The sequence below is a fragment of the Bombyx mori genome, chromosome 9 (genome assembly GCF_030269925.1).
Source record: "Bombyx mori chromosome 9, ASM3026992v2".
NCBI classification, from domain to species: Eukaryota; Metazoa; Arthropoda; class Insecta; order Lepidoptera; family Bombycidae; genus Bombyx; species Bombyx mori.
The window spans coordinates 6,220,013-6,241,955 of NC_085115.1; the positions used below are offsets into that span (position 1 = coordinate 6,220,013).

Below are 21,943 nucleotides of genomic sequence, written 5' to 3' on the forward strand. Positions count from 1 at the left end.
CTGCTCAACCAAAGAAATAAGTTGAGTCTTGAACGTACCTAGGTGATAAAAACGGTTACATAATTTTAATTATTCATTTTAAAGAAATAATCGGTAAAATAATGGCCGTCCCAATTTACCCAGCGTCCGGGGTAAATTGACACGGTTAAGGGTTAAATTGGGATATTTGTAAGGGTTGTCAACTCGCAGTACTGCGATATATAGGTAGGTGCCATATAATTATTTATATGGACCGAAATGATGAATACAATCCATAATTTAAGCACAATACACAACATAGTGTAAATGAAGCTGGTTTCTATTCCGAAGCGATGTGACGTGAATGATAATCAACAATACAATGATCAAAAAAAGTATGTGCATGTTATATTTTAGAAAATTATTATTTAATTTCCTTAAAAATCACAACTCTGAAACAAAATGATAAAATAGAATAAAAAATAGAAAACAAAAGGACTGGAAATGCAATAATACAATTTTATTTAATCAACATTTTCAAAATAATCTTTGAGCAAGAGTAAGATCAGGTGAATAAGATAAAAAAACAGCTTTATCTGATTACTGCCAATTATAACAAAAATAAAAGAAATTCTTTCTAAGCTAAATAACTAAACTCAATTAATTCACTCACTCATAATTGGATATCCCGGATTTTTAATTAATGTTACATTTAAAATCTGAGGCCTGTTTTTATTTGTGTGTGCGTTTTGAATGTTAACAAAATCATGATTCGACGCGTGAATAGATTCTGAAATAACAAAAGTTTTGATTCGTTTGAGTTCTTTTAACTTTTAATTTTTTTTATTGCTATAAAGAACATACGACCGGGCAGATATTACAAGGTAAATGTCGCGAAAAAAAAGTAATTATATATATACTTTTCTTTTACCTATAATACTTACATAAACTAACTGATAAACACATTAACCTTCTTTACATCACGCAATTAAGTGATAGGGCTAAAAAATCTATTATAAGATATCAGTGACAACCCTAACAAGCCATCCCTATTTTGTCTTTTGGCGTTCCAATTTTGTGTTTTCTCGTCCCTAATTATTCCAATCTCGTTCCCAATTACCCTACATACGTCCCAATTTTCCCCAAAAAGAAAGGAAAAAATATACATTTTTTATTTTGTCGAAATATTGTATTTAAAATAAGAATATTGCAACTTACCGTTTGTTGTGGTATTTCCAGGTGTATTAAAAACTTATATAAACTGTGATCTTATTGAAAAAACAACGATAATATTACTTTTTTTAAAAGTTCTTTAAGCTGTTTTAAAACGCACTTTTCAACCACTATTTTCAATTTAATTTGACGAATTTTTGGGACCAACTTAACTCATATTTAGTACTTCCATAGTTAACTTGGTTTTTCTTCTATACATTGATAAATATTAACATAAACAAAATTAGGTAGATTCCATGCTACAGGTACTTTGAGAATCTTCCGCAGGTTTGTCCCAATTTACCCCAGGATCCCAATTTACCCCATGTCATGGTACATACATAATTATATAAACTAGATAATAGATTTAAACACATAATATAATGTAGATGTATTACAGTGATTGTGCCTATTAGCTGAGAAAAATTGGTGTATTATTGTGTGATTCCGTTGATGGTATTAGTTTATAAAACAATTTAGCGTTACACAAACGAACATGGCACTCAGGTTGCAAATCGAAAAGAAGAAAGCTCAAGAAGAAATGCGTCGTTTGATGGCAGAAAGGAAGAAGAAGGATGTCAAACGAGTAAAGTTAGATCATCCTCTCGCAAGATATAATAATGTGGGACATCTCACTTGTTTGCTTTGCACTTCCGTCGTGAGATCGGAAAATGTTTGGCAAGTACATCTCAATAGTAAACAACATCGAGAAAATATTGAAAATGCTAAGAAACTAAAGGAACTGACGAATAATTTCACTGTAGTCAACAAAGTTAAACACAAGAGTTCCAGTCCTCCAAAAGATGCACCTCCCGAAAAAAAGATAAAAGGAATATTAAAAAATGTAGGCACCGTGCCAGTGATAACAAAACCCAAAAATGATGTCCCAAGTGTGGTAGAATTTCACAATGAAGAAATTAAAAGAACTCCACTTAATCCTGTTGTAATAACAGAAAAAGGTTAGTCCTAAATGATTTAACTAGAGTACTTGAAATCTCATAATGAAAAAATTCTGTTGTATTACATTTTAAAAATAGTTCTGAGTTTTGATTTGTTTAGCTTGATTATACATAGATAATTATGAAATACAAACTTTCCATATGTTTTTCAACACTATTCTCACGTTAAACTAACAACTAGTTTAATCTTAAATAGATTTGTTTACCAAGCATATTCTTTAAAGTGCTATATTCTTTAAAATAGAATGATTTTGAGGAATTCCCTAAAATTATTCTATCTATTTGTTCATTTCATTCTGTGAATCTAGACTGAGAGGCTGTAGGAGTTTGAACTTTTCCTGAGATAAATATTAAATGAATTTATCAAAACTATGATTTCTTCAATTTTTAACTATCAATAACAATTAAAGTGACAAATAATTTTCCACTTTAAACAAAGGTATTTAAAATGAAACTTATCCACAATTTTTTCTACCCCTTTTTTCAGTGCATACATTTTGTTTTTAAGCTCTACTTACCTATAAACTATTTTTATACAAAAAACTACTTTTGATACCTAAGTTTATCTATAAACAGCTATAAACAACCAACTATAAACAGGTTGATATCAGAATGACAACTTGCTTAGTCAATGGTATATTAAAAGTGACTAGAATTGGTTACATTGTTGTATGAATTTGTTTTGAGCGACAACTGAAAGGGGAAAGGTCTTAGGGTGAACTGCTGAACAAAAATACTGCATAGAGTTAATTTTTTATGTCTTTTTTATTGCTCATCTGGTGTTAAGTCGTTACCAGAGCCCATATACATCTACAACATAAATAAGACCCAGCCCCCTAGAGACCTGAGTTATAAGGCCTCAGTACCACAGTTGTCCCACCTTTCAAATCAAATAATTACTGCTTTACTAAGCAGTAATTATCTTGTGAGTCCGCACTGATATGTACTCATATCAGTGCGGACTCACAAGATGTCCTACTACCAGTAATTACACAAATCATAATTTTGTCTGTTTTATTTTTATTACACCGTGTTATTGTTTCACTATGAAAGTCAATTATGAACTTTTGCTAAGTATGTATTTCATTATATACCTTCTTCTTCTGTTTGATTTTGGCTCGCGCGGCTTGCGCCTTTCATTATATACCTGCATGTAGGATTCAAACTCCGGGACACTGGCATCATTTTATACAAATGCACATGTGTATAAAATGATGCTTATACATTTTATACTAATACAAATGTCGTACCCTGCAGGCCCTATCTTCGAATTTGCGATTCTGATGATTTGACTGTATAAGTAAAGCTGTATAATCTAGTTGATTTTAAAATCTTTTCTCAGCTTGACTTTATATAACCTCCTTGAGGTAGTATTCTGGTTTTTTTTTCTTTCATATTTATAGAAAAGCAGGTTCTCAATTTGAGGATTTTTTTTCGGGGCAGGTATTATTATTTTCTCACCATTTTTGCCCACTGAGTTTCTCGCTGGATCTTCTCAATGGGTCGCAATTCCGATCCAATGGTAGATTCAATGAAGTACTGTTCTTGCTAGGGCTGGTGTCAGCAAATTCTCTCAGGGTTAGTGAGTAAGCTCACCTACCCGTTCGGGAATAGCTGAATAGCCTGTTAGAGTATCAGCGAACAGAAAAAACTATTTTTGTTTCTCCTTAGTTTTATTGAGAAAATAACAAATTTAATATTTACTCACAAAGCTACCATACCATCACCTGATGGTATTACACACCTATTCCTGATGAGAAGCACAATTTTTTCCAGTTTATAAGATTGAGGCAGCTATCACAATTGAGGCTTAGTGAGCTTGTTCACCTGCTTATACAATTTAAAAAAGTAGAATATGATATTTTAAATGTCAGTCAAAATTGTCTAATTTTATGATAAAAATGTACTATGGATGAACTCATCAGCTGTAGTGAATAGTAGTAGGTAGAATGTAAAAACAGGGCAGTATCTTGACCAAGTTTTTTTTTCCCTACCTAAGCTGATAGCCTTGAGAGGCTATATCAGTGTAACCTTAACTAGTAGTTGAGCTCACGGGGCTCAAACCTGACGACGTTGCTAACACGAACCCTAGCACGAGCCGTGCTTCGCAGAATCTACCACTGGATCGGACACGCGACCCACTGAAAAAATCCAGCGAGAAACTCAGTGGGCTGTGTCTGAGGGTTAATTTACTCGTCGAGCCCTTCGTCGCAAGCGACGGTTTCGATGAGAACGGTGACCAGTGCTTGAGGTATCTAAAAGCACTGTTAGTGGATCGGGAGGATCCGAAATGACGTGTTTGGGGCGACGTCGACTGCTTTCCATTCTGTCCGCAGGATCGGGAATGTAGTTACCGACGGCCACGATGCGAGGGTTCTCGTGTCGTGCCGCTTTGGCGAAGTGGCACATTGACGCCGACTGTAGATACTTACTGATGGACTCTAAAGTCCAGGTCGTTATGGAATTCAACGTTCCTGACGAACCACAGAGCTTCAACCGCTATCCTGCAAAAACGGGATTGAATGATTTGGAATGATTTTAAGTTAGTGCGGGCCGCGTGAGCGAACACTACACTTGCATAGGTAGTGACGGGGCGTATGCAAGTTTTGTAGAGTGTCACCTTATTTCTAAGGGACATTTTACTTCGCCTGCATATCATTGGGTACTTCTCTGTAGTGCAAACCACAGACATAAGTCTTCTCTTTAGAAATATAATTTCTAAAAATGATTCTCAGAGTGAGATGATAGCCAACAGTATATCATAGTATTATGTTTCAGTTAATGAACCTGTACAGACTACAGATCAAAAAGAAAAAGAGGAACCTGCAAGTGATGTACCAATACCAGAAGGTTTTTTTGATGACCCAGTTTTAGATGCAAAGGTAACAGATATTAGATGTTATAAAATATCAACTAACATATTACTTCATAACTCTTCTGCTTTTTAAACACAGCACATAATTTAGTTAATTTGAGTAAAAAACATTACATATTATACATTATTAATATATACATACATGATAATTTCATTAAACCATTATTTCACAATCACTATCCTTATAGAAACTAAACATTACTGGTCATATAATTCTTCAAAAGCATCATGTATAAATTCTATCATATCAGTAGCTAACATACTTCGACCTTTTAATTTAAAAGCCTTTTCATTGCACTTTCTTACTAAAATACATGCAGCATAACAAGACAAAGAAGCTGCTAACATTTTATTATTAGATATATCTGGTATTTTAATTTTATCAATATTAGCGAGAGTCCAATGCATGAATGTAGCTATAGTTCCAGATAATAAATCACCCTGTCCTCCACACCTCCGTCCAGATCCCCCAGTCTCCAATGACCAAGTGAACTCAGGAAATGGACTTATTAATTCATCATTGGGCCCTTTTTTTAATATAGTAACATTTTTCCCCATTGTCTGTACATCTATTTTATTACTTAGTCGTTCAAATTCTATTTTGTTAGGGGTTAATATTACTGGTGAATCAAAATCTTTAATTAAGTTTGGTTTTTCTGTTATTAAAAACAAACCATCAGCATCAATGATAATGGGTATTTTCTTTTGCTTGATGACTTCTATTAATTTTGCTATTATATCAAATGTTTGCCAATCTCTTCCTAATCCAGGGCCAATAACTATAGAATGGAGTCTGTCAAACCATGGTAATATTTCCTCAACAGCATCTTGCTTATCTAGTAGTGGATGCACTATTAATTCTGGGCTATATGATTTAATTACTGCAGAAGCAACTGAAGAACAAAATATATGTGCCAAGTCTGCACCTACCTGCAATTTTAACAAATATGTTCTTTATTATCAATATTCGTTTTAAATTACACTGGATGTTTTCATATTCAGAGTAACACATAACTTTTGGTTGAGTATCATGATTAATGAATAATTTCTTTTCCTAGAATGTGGATGTATTTATGTTTATGAAATTTTGTTTATTGTATGAGTCTTACCTAACAAAAACGGAATACTGAATAATTACTAACTTTGAGTGAGCTAATCCCCGCAAAATAAGGTGCACCAGTATATTCTAAAGAACCACCAATTACCCCTATTCTTCCGGCTTGCCCTTTATGACTACTTTTATCCAGAGGTGGTATGCATATTTTAATAAGGTTTTTCATACTTGTAGGATCCATGTTGTATCTATGTCTAATAAGAGAAAAACTTTTCAACAAAATTAAATTTGTTTTCATTGAAAGACCTTAAAATCTTACGCTTCGAACGATACTGCTTTATTTTTAAACTTGTGAAAGAATCATATGAAACGTATGCCACTTTCGTCAAAGTTAACAAACTATCATTTTATTAAGTTAAACCTCGTAAAATACTGTAGTATAGTACATAGAAATCGCAAAAAATACCGTAATAACATTATCAAATTACCATGACACACTGAGAATGTTTTTTTAAGGGATTTTATGACCTGGTAACTAAGACCTTTAGGTCAAGTCTTATTTTAATTTTAATGAAAACTTTTTTTATATGAAAAATAATATATGGGATGAAATATAATCTCAGTAAAATGGTGGTCATTTACTGAGAATTTTTCAGTGGACTTTATGGAAGATCGTCGTGGCCTAAAGGATAAGACGTCCGGTGCATTCGTGTTGAGCGATGCACCGGTGTTCGAATATCAGGTCAGTACCAATTTTTCTAATGAAATACGTACTCAACAAATGTTCACGATTTACTTCTACGGTGAAGGAACAACATAGTGTAATAAAAATCAAACCCGCAAAATTATAATTTGCGTAATTACTAGTGGTAGGGCGAGTCCGCACTGGTAGGTACCACCACCCTGTCTATTTCTGCCGTGAAGCAGTAATGCGTTTCGGTTTGAAGGGTGGGGCAGCCGTTGTAACTATACTGAGACCTTAGAACTTATATCTCAAGGTGGGTGGCGGATTTACGTTGCAGGTGTCTATGGGCTCCAGTAACCACTAAACACCAGGTGGGCTGTGAGCTCGTGCACCCATACAAGCGATAAAAAAAGATCATACCGATACAAATTTCATTGCTTTCACGCTACGTTACGATGATGACCGGCACCGACATAATTGTATATGGGAACAGTTTATTGATCCATATGGGTTGCAAATACTTGCAGTACTAAACTGAATTGATTTTGTTTGTATTTTAATGAGAAAAAATATTTATTCACTAAATGTAATCATCTAAGTCACACTCGGTAATAAGCCAGGTAGGTCCCACTTATTTCTGCGGTGTATCGGTTATGCGCTCCAGTTCGAACGATTTTTCAATGAAATTGAGATTTCTACATCATATCTTAATGTGGATGACGACATACACGTTGTGATATCTATGCTAAACTCCAACACAAAGTGTGATGTTCGCTGCTTGTTCGCTCGTCTACGTAAGAGAAAATTCGTTATGCTTATTTTGAAAATTGTTTATTTTATTTTAGGTTCGTAAGATTGAATATAAAGATCCAATTGAAGAGGAATGGGAAAAATTCAGAAAAGAAATAAAAGAAGAAACTAGTGCATCAGCTGAAATTATAGCAGGTGAACAAGAAGAAGCCACTGCAGAGCGACAAATAGAAGAAATCGACGAACAAATTAGAAAATGGTCCCGGTACGATAAAAACAACTCTGAAATTTTACTTTTAAATACCTAAAATTTTATTAAATTAAATAATTTTAAATTATTCAACATAGTAATGAACTTAATTTCCTTTTTTTTACAGAGTCCTGGATTTGGAATTACAAAAAGAAGAGACGAAAAAGAAAATACACGAAATGGACCAAATGAGCTTAGACGAAAATTGTGAATCAGAAAACGAAGATGATATAGACGAATTTTTAGATTGGAGGTCTAAAAAATCGTTTACGTAACAAAAAGTTTTTTCTGTTGATATGTGTTATTAAAATACTTTACTATAATGAGCTACATAAAAGTTCTTTTATTACGATTTACCCTAATCTTTATCTAAATTATTTTATATTTTGATATTTTTTTATTTTTATTGCTTAGATGGGTGGATGAGCTCACAGCCCACCTGGTGTTAAGTGGTTACTGGAGCCCATAGATATCTATAACCTAAATGCGCCACCCACCTTGAGATATTAGTTCTAAGATCTCAGTATAGTTAGTGTTAGTTTCAGAAAGTGAGATCACCCAAAACCAGTTCGGGTTCATACCTGGTCGCGGGACAACGGACGCCATATTTGTACTTCGCCAAGTGTGCGAAAAATACCATGACGTGCACAGGAATCTGCCTAGGGTGTTCGTTGATCTGGAAAAAGCGTACGGCCTTTTTTTCCTAGTAGGTGAGCTCACGGGGCTCAAACCTGACGACGTTCCTAAAACGAACCCTAGCAAGAGCCGTGCTTCGTAGAATCTACCACCGGATCGGAAACGCGACCCACTGCGAAGATCCGGCGAGAAACCCAGTGGGCTGTGTCTGAGGGTTAATTTACTCGTCAAGCCCTTCGTCGAAAGCGACGGGTTCGACGAGAACGGTGACCTGTGCTTGAAGTACCTAAAATCACCGTTAGTGGATCGGGAGGATCCGAAATGACGTGTTTTGGGCGATGTCGACTGCTTTCCATTCTTTCCGCAGGATTGGGGATGTAGTTACCGGCGGCCACGATGAGAGGGTTCTCGTGTCGTGCCGCTTTACCGAAGTGGCGCATCGACGCCTAATGACTTAAAAGTCTTAGTTACCAGATCAGAAAATCCCTTAAAAAAATAATACCCAAATAAACACACACATTTAGACAGGCGACTTGCAGTTTTTGTCTTGTAAACATAAATGAAAAGTACCGTATGTACCTCAAGTTCTAATTAAATAAAAAATTTAATATTGGAAACACAAACATAAACCAAAGTATATTTGAAAATTTAATCTTTTTTTAGGAAACATATTATTATCTACTTTATTTGGGAAACTCGTTTCTTGATTATAAAAATAGTAAATAGTCAATTACTGAAAAAATCATGGATGCTGAAGTTGCAGAACAGCTTAGAGATCTAATTACTAGATTACAAACTGATGAAGACATACCAAGTGCTATGAATCAGCTTAAAACGTTATTAGTTTCCGCACCAACTGAAATTTCTGAAACTATCCTAGAGGTAGGATTATCCAAAATACTCCAATGCTTCAACATTTTTGATAGGTATGTAAATTTCAGTTGGAATAGTATATCCTTTATAAATTGTTATTACGCCATTATTCTCATTAACCGAGAAGGGTAGACGAGGTATTGCTCGCCCTATATTATAAAGGAATTACTGGAGCCACCTTAACCTTAACTTGAATGACTTCGCTAAAATGCCTCATGAGGTGTATTACTTAGCAGAGCGCAATAGCGCTAATTCCACTTTCTGTGACCGCCACTAACTATTCTCGAGATTTGGTTCATGCACAAGCTAGCCACCGTCAACGCTCTAGACACGTCCTAATGGATCTACGCGATCCACTCTCAAGCACTTCGAGAACCTACTCATAGCTGCATCCAAACAACAGGTCATCATAGTCATTGAATTGGTTGAAGAGTTCAATGTGAAACCTAGCTAATACAATCGGCCCAAAAGTTTTGCTAAATCTTCTCAATGGGTTCCAATTCTAGTTGTAAATTCCTTTATGAAGCAGCTGTTCTTAGGTTTTTTTGGAGGTTTTTGGGCGGCTAATAGCAAATCCCACACCTCTTGGCTGAACCATACTCACCCATCTATTCTAGTGGAGATGAAAGGCCACTAGCAATCCTTCCATCTCAACAAAATGTCAGCATTTTAGAACTCTTTAAAGTTATCATTTATTCAGGAAGATCTACAGCAAATGCAACTTTGTTTTTTATTTCTATCTCATGTAACAAAGATTTGATTGAGGTAACAATAAAAAGTTTAAGGCTAATGAGCTAATGGGTGAATTGCTGTTTAGTGGTTATTGAAGCCCATAGATATCACAAAAGTGAACCCATTTTGAGACACAAATTTAACCTCTCAATTGATTGTATAATAGCTGCCCCATCATTCAAACTGAAGCCCATTATTGTTCAGTGAGAGAAATAGGCAGGATGGTAGTGAGAGTTTACAATATCCCCAACCACCAAACAAATTGGACAAATTTGTGAATATTAGAGACTTCATTTATTCATTATTTTTCAGACACCTAGTTGATTTAATATGTGAAGTGCTCACACTGTGTTTTGAAAAATTTTCACCTGGAGAAGTGATTAAGAGTTTTACAGGTAACTTCATGTATTTGCTACGACATGAAAATGCACATGTTCGTAGACTTGCTGTAGATGAGGTAAGTGTTACTTTCTAAAGATGTATTGGTATGATAAAGCATTCATAAAACTGTATACTTTATTTATACAGATTGCTAAAGCAGTGATATCAAGCTCCAATGCCCTCCCAATACCACAGTATATTGATGTGTATGTAGCTGTTGGTCAGCTTGTTGGTGATAATGATATAGGCGTTGCTAACAAAGCTATATTGATTACATCAAATTTGCCAGAAGAGGCTTATACAAAAGTTTTGGAAGAAATGAAAATTCTTTTAAAATGTTCTTCTAGTAGCAAATGTAATGTTTTTGAGGTAAACCATGTCTTTTAAATTTTTAGTTGTTCTCTAAACTTTTATAAAATTACTAGATTTAATATTGAATTCATAAATTTATCATACTAAGAATATTATGTTATTCCAATTAAATCATATTAAAAATTAATTTACAGGTGATAATTAACATTTCCATTAAATCTTATGATTTGTTCAAAATTTGTCTTGAGCTGGGTTACATAGATATCATGGTGCAAGAAATCCAATCTCTTGATGTACTGTACCAATTAAATATTTTGGAACTCATGTCAACCTTGGCAATCAAACCATACGGTATTAATTACCTACTCAATAGTGGAGCAATGGATAAATTGGTAACAGTTGTTATTGACTTGAAAACTTCACCTGTTGGTGGAATATTGATACCAGGTAATAATGATTTAATATTAAAATAAGAAGACTATTGATAATATGGTATCAGCTAATGCTAACTACTGCTATTCCAATGTCAATTTGGCAACAATATACCACCTTACAACAAGTAGTCTCTGTTTTATGTAGACACTTTTGTCTTCTTTCTTAAAACAGGCATTACTCAAGTGATATCAGATATGTTGTTAGTATCAAACACTGTATGATTGTAATCCAGTGAAAATTGGTGGACACTCCTGTGGGTTGAAATACCCCATTAATGTCTATCACAATCACATCCATGCAGGACCTGTTCAGAACAGACTGTAATGCTCTCAAAATATTCCCGTCCTGCGGACAGAATGGAAGGCAGTCGACGTTGCCCCAAACACGTCATTTCGGATCCTCCCGACCCACTAATGGTGCTTCTAAGTACCTCAAGCACTGGTCATCGTCCTCGTCAAACCCGTCGCTTGCGACGAAGGGCTCGACGAGTAAATTTACCCTCAGACACAGCCCACTGAGTTTTTTGCCGGATCTTCTCAGTGGGTCGCGTTTCCGATCCGGTGCTAGATTCTGCGAAGCACGGCTCTTGCTAGGGTTCGTGTTAGCAACGTCATCAGGTTTGAGCCCCGTGAGCTCACCTACTGGTTAAGGCGACGCTGATATAGCCCCTCAAGGCTACCAGCTTAGGTAGGAAAAAAAAAGCTCTCAAAAATGTTAACTATGACTCATTGTCTATCAACTAGAATAAATAAATCTAGAATAAATAAATTATAAACAATTTCAGCAGCAGTTTAATGCACGCCTATTTTTTAATAGAGGCCATATGCACCATATAACTGCAGTTACTCATTTGGGCGTTGGCACTAACTTTCTCAATTGTAATAGTAAACCAGCTATCGTATTGTGCTCAAGCTGGGACTTATTGCTTTGTGGTAGACATAAGTAGGGTACTGGTAACCATGGGCTTGCTACCTATCCTACTTCCATTACTTTAGATAGGAAGTAAAATTGATATTTGAGGAAAATATTTCCAGGTGGATGAATAGAAAATAGTAGACAGTTGTGATGAGTCAGAGTCATGAGTCAGACAATTGTGATTAATCACTGTTTTACAAGCATTAGCTATGTATGTATATAATTATTAATAGGTATAAATAGACAAAGAAGCACAGTAGCAAACGTAACAATGATTTTAAGATAGCCATGAAGGACTTTCAAGTCTTCTGGCATGTTAGTAGTCAACTTCAGTCAGTAGTGTACAAATTGTATATAAATGACACACTGGCTAGTGAAAATTAAGTCATAACTCGCAAAGATTAAGATTTCGTTTTTACTGATGACAGGCAGGGCGTCTTGTGGGATTAAATAGATACCAACACCATTCTTCGAGAAGTAACACGTTCTGGTTTATTTCTTCAAAAAAGCGACACGTTTACCCTTTTATCATAGCTGGCTCAAATGACATAGGTACTCGACCCAGACGACGGGGCAACGATCAGCCGCCGTCGCCTTATACAAGCTATTTCGGATCCTCCCGATTCATTCTCGGTCTTTTTAGACATTGCAAGCACCAGTCACCATTCTCGTCGAACTCGTTCGATGCGACGAAGAGTTCGACGCGCAACCGAACGCTCAGATACACACTAAGTTTCTCGCCATATCTTCTCAGTGGGTCGTGGTTCTGATCCGGTTTTTGATTCAGCAAAGCACTGGTCTTGTAAAGGCAGATGTTAGCAAATCTTCTCAGGCTGATCTTCCTGAGCTGGTTTGAAGGGAGGGACAAGCGTTATGCAATTCACCGTGAGGTCGTTCACTTGTCTTCGTGATTTAAATTCATGTCCTACCCATTAGGTCATACCTTATTAAGACTTTAATATAATATTTTCCATAGGGTTTCCCGCACAGGTTCTTCGCTTTGTGCGTCAACAATCTTCAACGTCAATTCGTTTTTCCTTTACCAATCTACTATCGTAAATAATACCTTTCATTGATATCGTCTTATGCGCACGTCTTCTTACGTTGATTTTTAATTACTATCGTAGGAAGGCGAGCCTACGGCTTACTTCATGTTGAGTGGTTGCGGTTGCTTACGGCGCAGCAAGTTTAAGGAGTATCAGTGCAACCAACCCTATTAGTAGATTCTTAGTCGTAATTTTCAAGTGCTCAGTGACAGAATAATTTGGATAGTAAAGCCAAGGTGGCATCTAAACTTACTATTTAGCACTGAATTATTCATGAAAATTGTTATATACTTAACGGCCAAATTTCTATTACTTAAACTTTTTAAAAAAAACGACTGTTGTTGAAGCCGACTTTTTTACCCATAAAACTTTTGTAGTTGGGGGTTTTAAATTAAAATTATTCTTGTGCCGCCTGTGCACGCTCGTCTCGTTGTCTCAGGTGCCTCTCGTCCGCTCTCGTCGCGTAAAGGCTCGACACGAGACCACACCTTTTTCCCTTCCTATGCTGATAGGCTTGAGAGGCTATTTCAGCTTCTCCTTGATGTGTAGGTCAGCTCAAAGGGCTCAAACCGGGAGTGTTGCTAACACTGGCCCTAGGAACAGCAGTGCTTCGCAGAATCTACTACCGGATCGGAAACGCGACCCACTGAGAAGATCCGGCGAGAAACTCAGTGGGCTGTGTCTATGGGTTAAGTCGCTCGTCGAGCCCTTCGTCGCAAGCGACGGGTTTAGCGAGGACGGTGACCGGTGCTTGAGGTACCTACAGGCACCGTTAATGGATCGGGAAGATCCGTAATGGCGTGATTAGGGCTAGACCACACCATGTTTTTTTTTTATTGCTCATATGGGTGGACGAGCTCACAGCCCACCTGGTGTTAAGTGGTTACTGGAGCCCATGGACATCTACAACGTAAATGCGCCACCCACCTTGAGATATAAGTTCTAAGATCTCAGTAGAGTTACAACGGCTGCCCCCCCCTTCAAACCGAAACGCATTACTGCTTCACGGCAGAAATAGGCAGGGCGGTGGTACCCACCCACGCGTACTCATAAGAGGTCCTACCACCAGTAATTACGCAAATTATAATTCTGCGGGTTTCACTTTTATTACACGATGTTATTCCTTCATCGTGGAAGTCAATCGTGAACATTTGTTGAGTACGTAATTCATTAGAAAGATTGGTACCCGCCTGGGATTCGAACACAGGTGCATCGCTCAACACGAATGCACCGGACGTCTTACCCTTTAGGCCACGACGACTTCAAACACAAGTTCAATTGGTATAATAACCGGCAAACTTCTTGAGCATTTGTTGACGTAGTGGGGGTAAGTTTGCGCATGGTACACTCACGTGCAAAAACATTACTTACTCTGCGTCATAATGCTATTAAATTATTAAAATCAACATATGTATTTATTTATATATTTATTAGGCAACAAAACATATAGGTTAATAATTGTAATAATTTAATCTTGGGGTAAAATAGATATTCCTTCTATTAAGTCAAAACTAGAGCTGTTGCCAGGTCTTGGTTCAGTTGAAGCGAAGCTGGTATTTGTAATTTTTTTTTCGTTATCATAATCCTGACCATCATCATCATCAATGTTTTCATCACCCGAGTCGCTATCATCGTGATGAGTCGAAATAGGGCTCATCGGCGTAGTTTACAACTCGGTCGATTCGGTCTTCTTTTTTGTCTATAATTAATTATTTTTTGAAGATATTCGATTCGTAGTAATCGAATGTTACTTCTTTCATTTACCAGCTTCCGATTATTTTCTGTTGTTTTTTTCCATCTGAAGCCTAGCTCTTTCATAATTCGCCGTAAGCTTCATTCCGAGCCATTAAAATTTATATCTTCTTTAAATTTTTCGAAGCCTTTCTACGGTACGGAGTTTCGCTGCTTGTTAAGTAGTTATTATGATTACATCTTTTTATCACAGATTGAACGAAACTATCCATTCCGGTAACTTTCTTCTTCCCTGATCTTTTCTTACCCGGAGTCCGAAACACGGCGAGCAAGCCAGAGCCTTTAGCTTCGTTAATAATGCACCTAACAGTACTCACTGATGTTTTTGTTGCTTCCGAAGTCTGTTTTAATTTTTCCATATCATTCTTCCCCTGTTTTATAATGAAGCAATATACGTCGTACACCAAATTTCTACCCTTTCTTTTAAGTACTACACCAGTTTGTCACGGCATAGTGTATGTTTTATAAAAAATCAACAAACACTCAACAAATAGCAATGGCAACAAAGTCCACAAGCAATTATAACAAATAACTTAACGATTAATAACGATAGACTTTCCACTGTACGCAAGCGTACTTTTGGGAGCAAGCGGAATGAGGGCGCGGTGCGGGACGCAAGGTTCGACTGATCTACCAATAACGCGCTCGATACGATTTCCCCTGCCGTCGCGCCTCACCCTCACCACCAAAGTGATCTAAAATTCGGTTCTGCGCAGTCAAGGTCATTTGCTCACGAAGTTTGCCGATTACTATACACACTCGTGTATCAATTGAACTTCGGATGCCCGTTGCGATAGATCTAGAAGAAACCGTTGGCGGACGGCTAAACGAACGAGTGTGTACAGGCGCGCTCTCGTTTTCATCGAGAGACTCCCCGAGACCCTTTGGTAGTTTTCCAATTACAGCATTAAAGCGCATTATGCGGCATAATGCTCAACGTTGAATGTTCCAACTACAGAAGTTGGCATTGATCGAAATTTTGTTTATGTTATCGTTAGTAATATTATTGAATGTTGAAAAAATTTGTAAGACTTTCGTTTCGTCGTAGTTTCTTAGTAATAACTAACTTAGCGCACTCTGCTGATGCATTTGAAAACTAATTCACGTTCCAATTAAGCTTCAGCATAATTCGGCATTGTGCGCCACTGAGTCGCATTATGCTCTGTAATTGGAAAACCACCTTTGACTCGAGCGCAAAAACCGACACGCTTCTGAAAGCGAACGAGAGCCACGAGACGAGACGAGGGTGCCATGTACCCACTCGTCCTCGGCCTTAGTCGTGGTGTCTCGACGAGCGCGTAGAACCGGCTTAATAGAGTAAACTTAAACAAATCCCCAAAAAGATTTTGATGGAAATATCTTTTTTCATTCGTACTTCAATAAATATATGCTTAACGTAATATCCTGATGGCATGCTGTTAATTCTGAAAATTGTATTTTGAACAGGTTACATGAAATTATTTGGATGTATTGCTCATTATTTTCCTAAGGAGATTATTGAAAAATATCCGATATTGTTAAATTTTCTTTTTGGATTATTTGAATCTGGAAAACAAGCAGTACTACCAGTCGCTTTGGACACGTTTGGTTTTGTGGGCTCTACTACTGAAGGAAAATTATCTCTAGTGGCCTCAGGTTTGGATTTCATTAATTATGATATTTTTTCTACTGGGAACAAATAATTTATTTTACTTTATTAACTTTCAGGGGGTAAATTTACAGAAACTATGATGAAGGTAAATCTCTTAATAAAAAACAGTTCAAGTGATATTAAGATTCGTGCTTTAAATTGCCTTACTAACTTAATAAGTATCGAAAAGGACACCAACACGGCCAATTCTAAGCCTGTTGATCATAGAGTAACTCTAATTACGAGGGAGTGGTTCAGAGGCTTAAGTGAACAGCCATCTTCAATGGATTTATTGTTTGATATATGCAAAAACCCATTTCCTGACATTAGACTAGCAGCCTTTGGCTTACTTGATGCTGTAAGTCAGCACCAGTGGGGACACGAACTAATCGCAAGAACTGCAGGTAAATATTGACATTACATGAGTATATTTTCTAAATTATATGTAACATAAATAGTTGATTTTTGCTCCTACTTTTTAATCATTAATAATATTAATAATTAAAAAAATGGTTTTAATAAGTTAATAAGTTTTGTGTATGTTATTGTAATGAACGTAAATAGACGAACTCACGACCAACTCGCCAAGTGTTACTGGAGCTCATAGACATATTGTTTGCTCCAATCTTGAGACCTAAGGCAGAAGTTGCAATTGTATTGTATAAAATATTATAAAGAGGAAAGATTTGTTTGTTTGTTTGTATTGAATAGGCTCTGAAACTACTGAACCGATTTGAAAATTTTTTCACTGTTTGGAAGCTACACTATTCCCGAGTGACATAGGCTATAATCTTTTTTGAAAAAAATTAGGGATTCTTACTAAAACTCTAATAATGTAACCCAAGGTGTAAAAATATTACCTAAAATATTCTTTACATCGCGCTGCGAAAACTACTGATGATAGAATAAAATAATGTACTACGACTTTGTAGAACACATTATTATTTACAAAAAGTGTCGCGACAACATATGTCTAACTATTACAGTTATGCCGCAATAAGTGTTCTTTTATTAAAAAAATTAAACAATATCAAATATCGTTAAAATTTTTGTTAAACACCCGAGCGTAGGCGGACCGGGCCGCTTGTATTGTATAAAAACTGACTGGTTGCATCCTTTAAAACAAAACGCATGACCAAGCTGAAATAAGCAAAATAAATAAATTTCCTGAGGCTCATGATATGCCCCAATCGCCAGTAAAATGTGAGTACCCAGACTGTAAAGAGAACTAGGGCATTTTATATACATATTAAGATATAGGTACTTGCAAGTTCTTAATTCATGTCAATTTTATTTTAGGCTTCATTGAATACTTACTAGACCGTTCTGTAGATTTTACAAAAGAATGTAAAGAGGCAAAATACGACATCATTAAAAGATTATCAAACTCTGAAGTGTTTGATTCAAATATAACTTCCAGGCTACAGGCTTATGTAGAGGAAGGACCGTTCTATTGTAACAGAATGTTGGAAGTGGCTATGGAAGATGCTGATTAGGAGAAAACGAAACATTGTTTAAAATGTCAATATTTAATCCAGTAATTGAATATTTTGAAATTTTTCACTTTATATAAATCTCATTAACAGTGCTTTAACATTGTTTCAATACAGAATGTTCAATTTAATATAAAAAAGGAAAATGAAAAGAAAAAAAACACTCCTGAAATAAATTGATCTGGATTCAAAATGAACTTATGGTTTTATTTCCTTCTTTTATTTTTAGTTGTTGCCTCCGTTTTCGAAGCAGCCTTCCTTTTGGTGCCCTTAGGTTTATTGCTACCACCATACTTAGTTGCCAAGTTATCTATAAACGAATCTAGCTGTTGACCTCTAGATTGTTGTTTCTGTCTGATCATTAACTCTAAACTATTGGGTCCTGTGAAAAATGTTCGTGTTTAATTTTGTTGTGGTCCAAGATCAACAAGCTTAGGCCCACCTGATGATAAGCGGTTAATTATGGCTATGAGAAATGCCAGGAACATAAGCTGCTCAAGATATAAACTTTATTTGTAGATAGAATTTTTTATATTTATGAAGCCTTCCTACTCAAATGCAAAATAGAAGCAGTTCTGATAAGTTGTGATATAAATCAATCTGTCAACTCCCATCAACTTCATTCTTTTGTTAGCAATTTAAGATCAATGAGTTTTATACCTGATGTCATTCCTAATTCCTGCTTCAATTCTTCAGCTTCTTTCGCCTCACGGTTTTCTTTTGCAATTCGTTTTTGTTTCTTTTTAGCTGGTTCATGTGTAAATATTTTATATGCAGGAATTTCACCATCTTTTATCATTTTCTGAAATGCAATGCTAGATATCTGATGAGAGTTTCAAAAATAGCAGAGTCAATTAAAGCTCGAATTGCTGTTAGCTGCAAAATGTTGCTGTTCGTTGAAAATATTTAGTATACTCCAATGATTCAAGAATTAGGGTTAATTAATAGTCAACACTAAAGCATCAATACAGTGAGGTCTAAAATTACAAAACCATCACTGTAACACCCCAAGAGTTTGATAAAAATGCCAATCACTTATAATGTGAAATGTTTTCATTCACTTGGTAAACATTTTTTTGTATTAGATGGTTTTAATTGATGTTAAAAGATAACCAGAACAAAGTGATTATGATCCGCATACAACTTGAGGTAAAAGTATTGGTTAATTCCAGTATTCTAATCCTGCAAGGACTATTCTTCAAAGAAAATGTGTATTAACAAAAAAACCATGTAGTAAAAATATATAACTAAGTATATTTTACATAATTAATAATGGTAGGGTGTAGGGTAAGCCCATATACCCACAAGAGAAGCTATCATCATCCCGTCTATATTTTCCATGTGGCAGCACTCTAGTATTCATATTATAATGTCTATATGCTCTGGTAATCACTTAATCCAGGTGCATGAACGCAGCTCATTCACCCTTGTAAGCAATAAAAAAACTTAATCAGAAGTTTCTTAACTTACAACACTCGAGTTTAATTATATTTTAGAATGATATGTTCATGTTCAGTCATGTACGAGTTGCTGTAATGAATGAAGTGTAGTTAATACAATTGTGTTATAATTATAATAGAACCAACAAAATTTTTAACTTTCGTACTTACTATGTATATTAACACATTACTATAGTTACGAAACTAATGTTCAGATGGTTATGTAATAAAAAATATACAAGTATAATAGTTGATTGAACGTTTTTGTACTTTATCACTTACATTGAGGATTTCCCTGATTCTCGGTTCATGTTCAGTTCTAGCAAATTGAACATGATCTGTAATGTAGTCCATGTCACCTTTACCAGTTAGATAGGCTTGTTTTAGATCATCCTTCTCTTCTTGTGAACCTATGGGAATAATACTAATAATTTCAGTATTAGATAATCAGTACAATTAGTGGAGTAAAAAAATATTTGCTTGTTCATATAATTATTATAGGTTGGTGAGGCTAGATCCAATAGTCACCCTGACCTATATTGATCTACTGTGACTACTCCAAAGGTTTAAATGTCTTCTAAAGTATGTCTATAAAATATACTGCCCAAATTCAGCAATAGCTGAATAGCTTTTCTTCTGCTGATTATCATGTGTTGTATACATGTGTTGATAAGTTGTTTCTGCCTCCCCAAAATAGCTGTAGACTGCATTAGTAGGGAATTTTAGGTTGCAACGAAACAATACAAGAGTTTAAGTTCATGGCATCGAAGTTAGTTGTTGATTTCTGGTTGTTATGGCTCTATGAGGTACATTAAATAAAATAAATCTATTTAAGCATTTTGTAGTCAAGAGCTCACCAGTATATTCTTTTTCATAAGCTTTTATGTCTTCTTCTGTAATTTTTTTGAATAAATGCCTCCAGTAGACTGTCCAGTCTTTGTCTACTAAGACATTAAAGTCATCATCATCAACACTCTTTGTTTCATCGTAAACTGCTCGTTTGTTTTTGTCGCTAAGTATTTCATGAATACTTCCAAGTACTTTGAACTTTTCTGTTGCCTCTAGTTTTTGATCTTCACTAACTCGATCAGGATGTACCTTTAGCGATAGTTTGTGGTAGGCCTTTTTCACTAAAATATGAAACATGGTTAAATACACAATACAAAATAGATTTGTAAGCAGTGTGAAGATTTTACGAAATTTAGTATGAATGACTTTTTTGTTGCTTTCTTACCTTCTTTTTCGCTAGCAGTTTCGGGTATTTGTAATACTTCATATAAATTTGATGAATTAAAATACTTTTCACATAAATCCAAGAGACCCATTTTGTGATTTTTTTATAATACAGTTATTAGCCCAAATAACCACGATTTCTTAAAGTTATAAGTTATTAGTATATATAGTGTAGTTGAAATATTATTCTTTCCTTGCTCGGAAGTATCAGGATCTTAGAAATTGTACATTGGTTAAAAAGTGTAACGAATATACTCCGAAATTGCGTTACCATACGTTCTGTTTCAGTTAATGACAAAATCAAAATAATGCGCGCGCGATTATTTTTTTAAGGGATTTTTTGACCTGGTAACTAAGATCTTTAAGTCATGTCTTATTTTAATTTATAATCTTATTTTTATGAAAAATGATAATATGGAGTGAAATTAAATGAAATTATATGAGATGAGATGCAATGGGATGAAATATAATCTTGGTAAAATGGTGGTCATTTACGGAGATTTTTTCAGTGGACTTTCGGAGGATCCTGAGAAGTTACGTCCAGCGGCTTTGTTTCATTTTCCCACATTTATGCACTTTCACAGATATTAAACATTTAATAAACCACCGTTATACGGTACACATTTAAACCTGAAGAAACACTAAATAGACAAAATAAAACAAATCACACAACTTCACTCCTCGCGTTCCCGCCAAAAAGTTTTTTGGTATCTAAGCTCATACAGCCTTATCTGTTCTTTATAATTTCTGAAATAAATTTTCAAAAAGACCGAGGCCAGGTCTTTTAGGTATATTATATCCAAATATACAGCAAGTTATATACAGACACTTATTATAAACAACTTACGGTTACTATTTATATACAAATCAAGACTAATGTACAAATATAAACAATTTTTACATTAAAATATTTTTTGTTGCAAAAAATTTACGTACATATCCTTCTCGCCAAGTCTCCCCGCCAAAAAGTCCTGCGTGCGCGATCTTAAATCTTATTCACAGACTACATAGTATAGAAACACAGATTAATATATTCGTTACTGCGTAGCATAGACATACTACGTAAGACTCCGTAAGATGCCCTACCTACAAGTGAACCTAGACCCAGATAAACTCAGACCTAGTACTTAACTGATGAGGATGACTGGTACATTAGGCCGGTTTCTTTCCAATGCCGAGGGCCTGACAAGGCAATGTACTGTCACGACATTGAAATGGTGCCGGTCGATCCGATTTAAGTGTCAACCGAGCGCGGATTAGTCTCGGTGCTACGCACGGGAGGTGTGGGCCAGATGATTTGCTCATCTTTCGGGTACCTAGTTC

At 35.6% G+C, this 21,943-nt stretch overlaps 4 protein-coding genes and 1 long non-coding RNA gene across 9 annotated transcripts; 2 read left to right on the top strand and 3 right to left on the bottom strand.

Annotated features, from left to right (window-relative positions):
- Window positions 1-364: 364 nt before the first annotated feature.
- On the bottom strand, window positions 365-1,317 carry LOC134199355 (uncharacterized). The gene is made up of 2 exons (XR_009973809.1): window positions 1,177-1,317; window positions 365-748 (listed from the first exon to the last, which is right to left on the bottom strand). It is a non-coding gene; the product is annotated as an uncharacterized LOC134199355 (long non-coding RNA).
- On the top strand, window positions 1,075-18,145 carry LOC101742151 (26S proteasome non-ATPase regulatory subunit 5). 4 transcript variants are annotated; one of them, XM_062670075.1, is made up of 8 exons: window positions 1,075-1,503; window positions 9,043-9,305; window positions 10,297-10,441; window positions 10,513-10,734; window positions 10,872-11,124; window positions 16,272-16,460; window positions 16,533-16,859; window positions 17,755-18,145. In XM_062670075.1, the coding sequence occupies exons 2-8, from the start codon at window positions 9,124-9,126 to the stop codon at window positions 17,949-17,951; spliced, it is 1,515 nt and encodes a 504-aa protein (XP_062526059.1). In that variant the 5' UTR covers window positions 1,075-1,503; window positions 9,043-9,123; the 3' UTR covers window positions 17,952-18,145. The 4 variants fall into 4 exon arrangements, with proteins under 4 accessions (XP_062526059.1, XP_004925218.1, XP_062526060.1 ...); XM_004925161.5 differs by lacking the exon at window positions 1,075-1,503 and adding an exon at window positions 8,856-8,950; XM_062670076.1 differs by lacking the exon at window positions 1,075-1,503 and adding an exon at window positions 8,856-8,950 and having other exon boundaries at window positions 17,876-18,145.
- LOC101742009 (zinc finger protein 830) lies at window positions 1,503-8,080 on the top strand. Its single transcript, XM_004925160.5, has 4 exons — window positions 1,503-2,129; window positions 4,908-5,011; window positions 7,589-7,758; window positions 7,871-8,080. Exons 1-4 carry the CDS (start codon window positions 1,667-1,669, stop codon window positions 8,016-8,018), a joined length of 885 nt encoding a protein of 294 aa, XP_004925217.2. The 5' UTR covers window positions 1,503-1,666; the 3' UTR covers window positions 8,019-8,080.
- On the bottom strand, window positions 3,784-6,579 carry LOC101741762 (ATP-dependent (S)-NAD(P)H-hydrate dehydratase). Its single transcript, XM_004925158.5, has 2 exons — window positions 6,147-6,579; window positions 3,784-5,934 (listed from the first exon to the last, which is right to left on the bottom strand). Exons 1-2 carry the CDS (start codon window positions 6,354-6,356, stop codon window positions 5,203-5,205), a joined length of 942 nt encoding a protein of 313 aa, XP_004925215.3. The 5' UTR covers window positions 6,357-6,579; the 3' UTR covers window positions 3,784-5,202.
- DnaJ-10 (DnaJ (Hsp40) homolog 10) lies at window positions 17,966-21,254 on the bottom strand. Of its 2 annotated transcripts, NM_001163914.1 has the most exon segments (6): window positions 17,969-18,330; window positions 18,609-18,750; window positions 19,670-19,797; window positions 20,245-20,517; window positions 20,622-20,895; window positions 21,177-21,254. In NM_001163914.1, coding segments are annotated over 5 exon segments (675 nt in total). In that variant the 5' UTR covers window positions 20,713-20,895; window positions 21,177-21,254; the 3' UTR covers window positions 17,969-18,289.
- Between the last annotated feature and the right edge of the window lie 689 nt (window positions 21,255-21,943).

Coding starts and splice junctions, on each gene's coding strand:
- LOC101741762 (XM_004925158.5), bottom strand. CDS start 6,356: ATGAAAACAAATTTAATTTTGTTGAAAAGTTTTTCTCTTATTAGACAT. Junction 5,935..6,146: donor CGGGGATTAGCTCACTCAAA/GTTAGTAATTAT, acceptor TTAAAATTGCAG/GTAGGTGCAGACTTGGCACA.
- DnaJ-10 (XM_012689572.4), bottom strand. CDS start 20,712: ATGGGTCTCTTGGATTTATGTGAAAAGTATTTTAATTCATCAAATTTA. Junction 20,518..20,621: donor AACTGCTAGCGAAAAAGAAG/GTAAGAAAGCAA, acceptor TTCATATTTTAG/TGAAAAAGGCCTACCACAAA. Junction 18,331..18,608: donor GGAATTAGGAATGACATCAG/GTATAAAACTCA, acceptor CATTTTTCACAG/GACCCAATAGTTTAGAGTTA.
- LOC101742151 (XM_062670075.1), top strand. CDS start 9,124: ATGGATGCTGAAGTTGCAGAACAGCTTAGAGATCTAATTACTAGATTA. Junction 9,306..10,296: donor TGCTTCAACATTTTTGATAG/GTATGTAAATTT, acceptor ATTATTTTTCAG/ACACCTAGTTGATTTAATAT. Junction 16,461..16,532: donor ATTATCTCTAGTGGCCTCAG/GTTTGGATTTCA, acceptor ATTAACTTTCAG/GGGGTAAATTTACAGAAACT.
- LOC101742009 (XM_004925160.5), top strand. CDS start 1,667: ATGGCACTCAGGTTGCAAATCGAAAAGAAGAAAGCTCAAGAAGAAATG. Junction 2,130..4,907: donor TGTTGTAATAACAGAAAAAG/GTTAGTCCTAAA, acceptor ATTATGTTTCAG/TTAATGAACCTGTACAGACT. Junction 7,759..7,870: donor CAAATTAGAAAATGGTCCCG/GTACGATAAAAA, acceptor TTTTTTTTACAG/AGTCCTGGATTTGGAATTAC.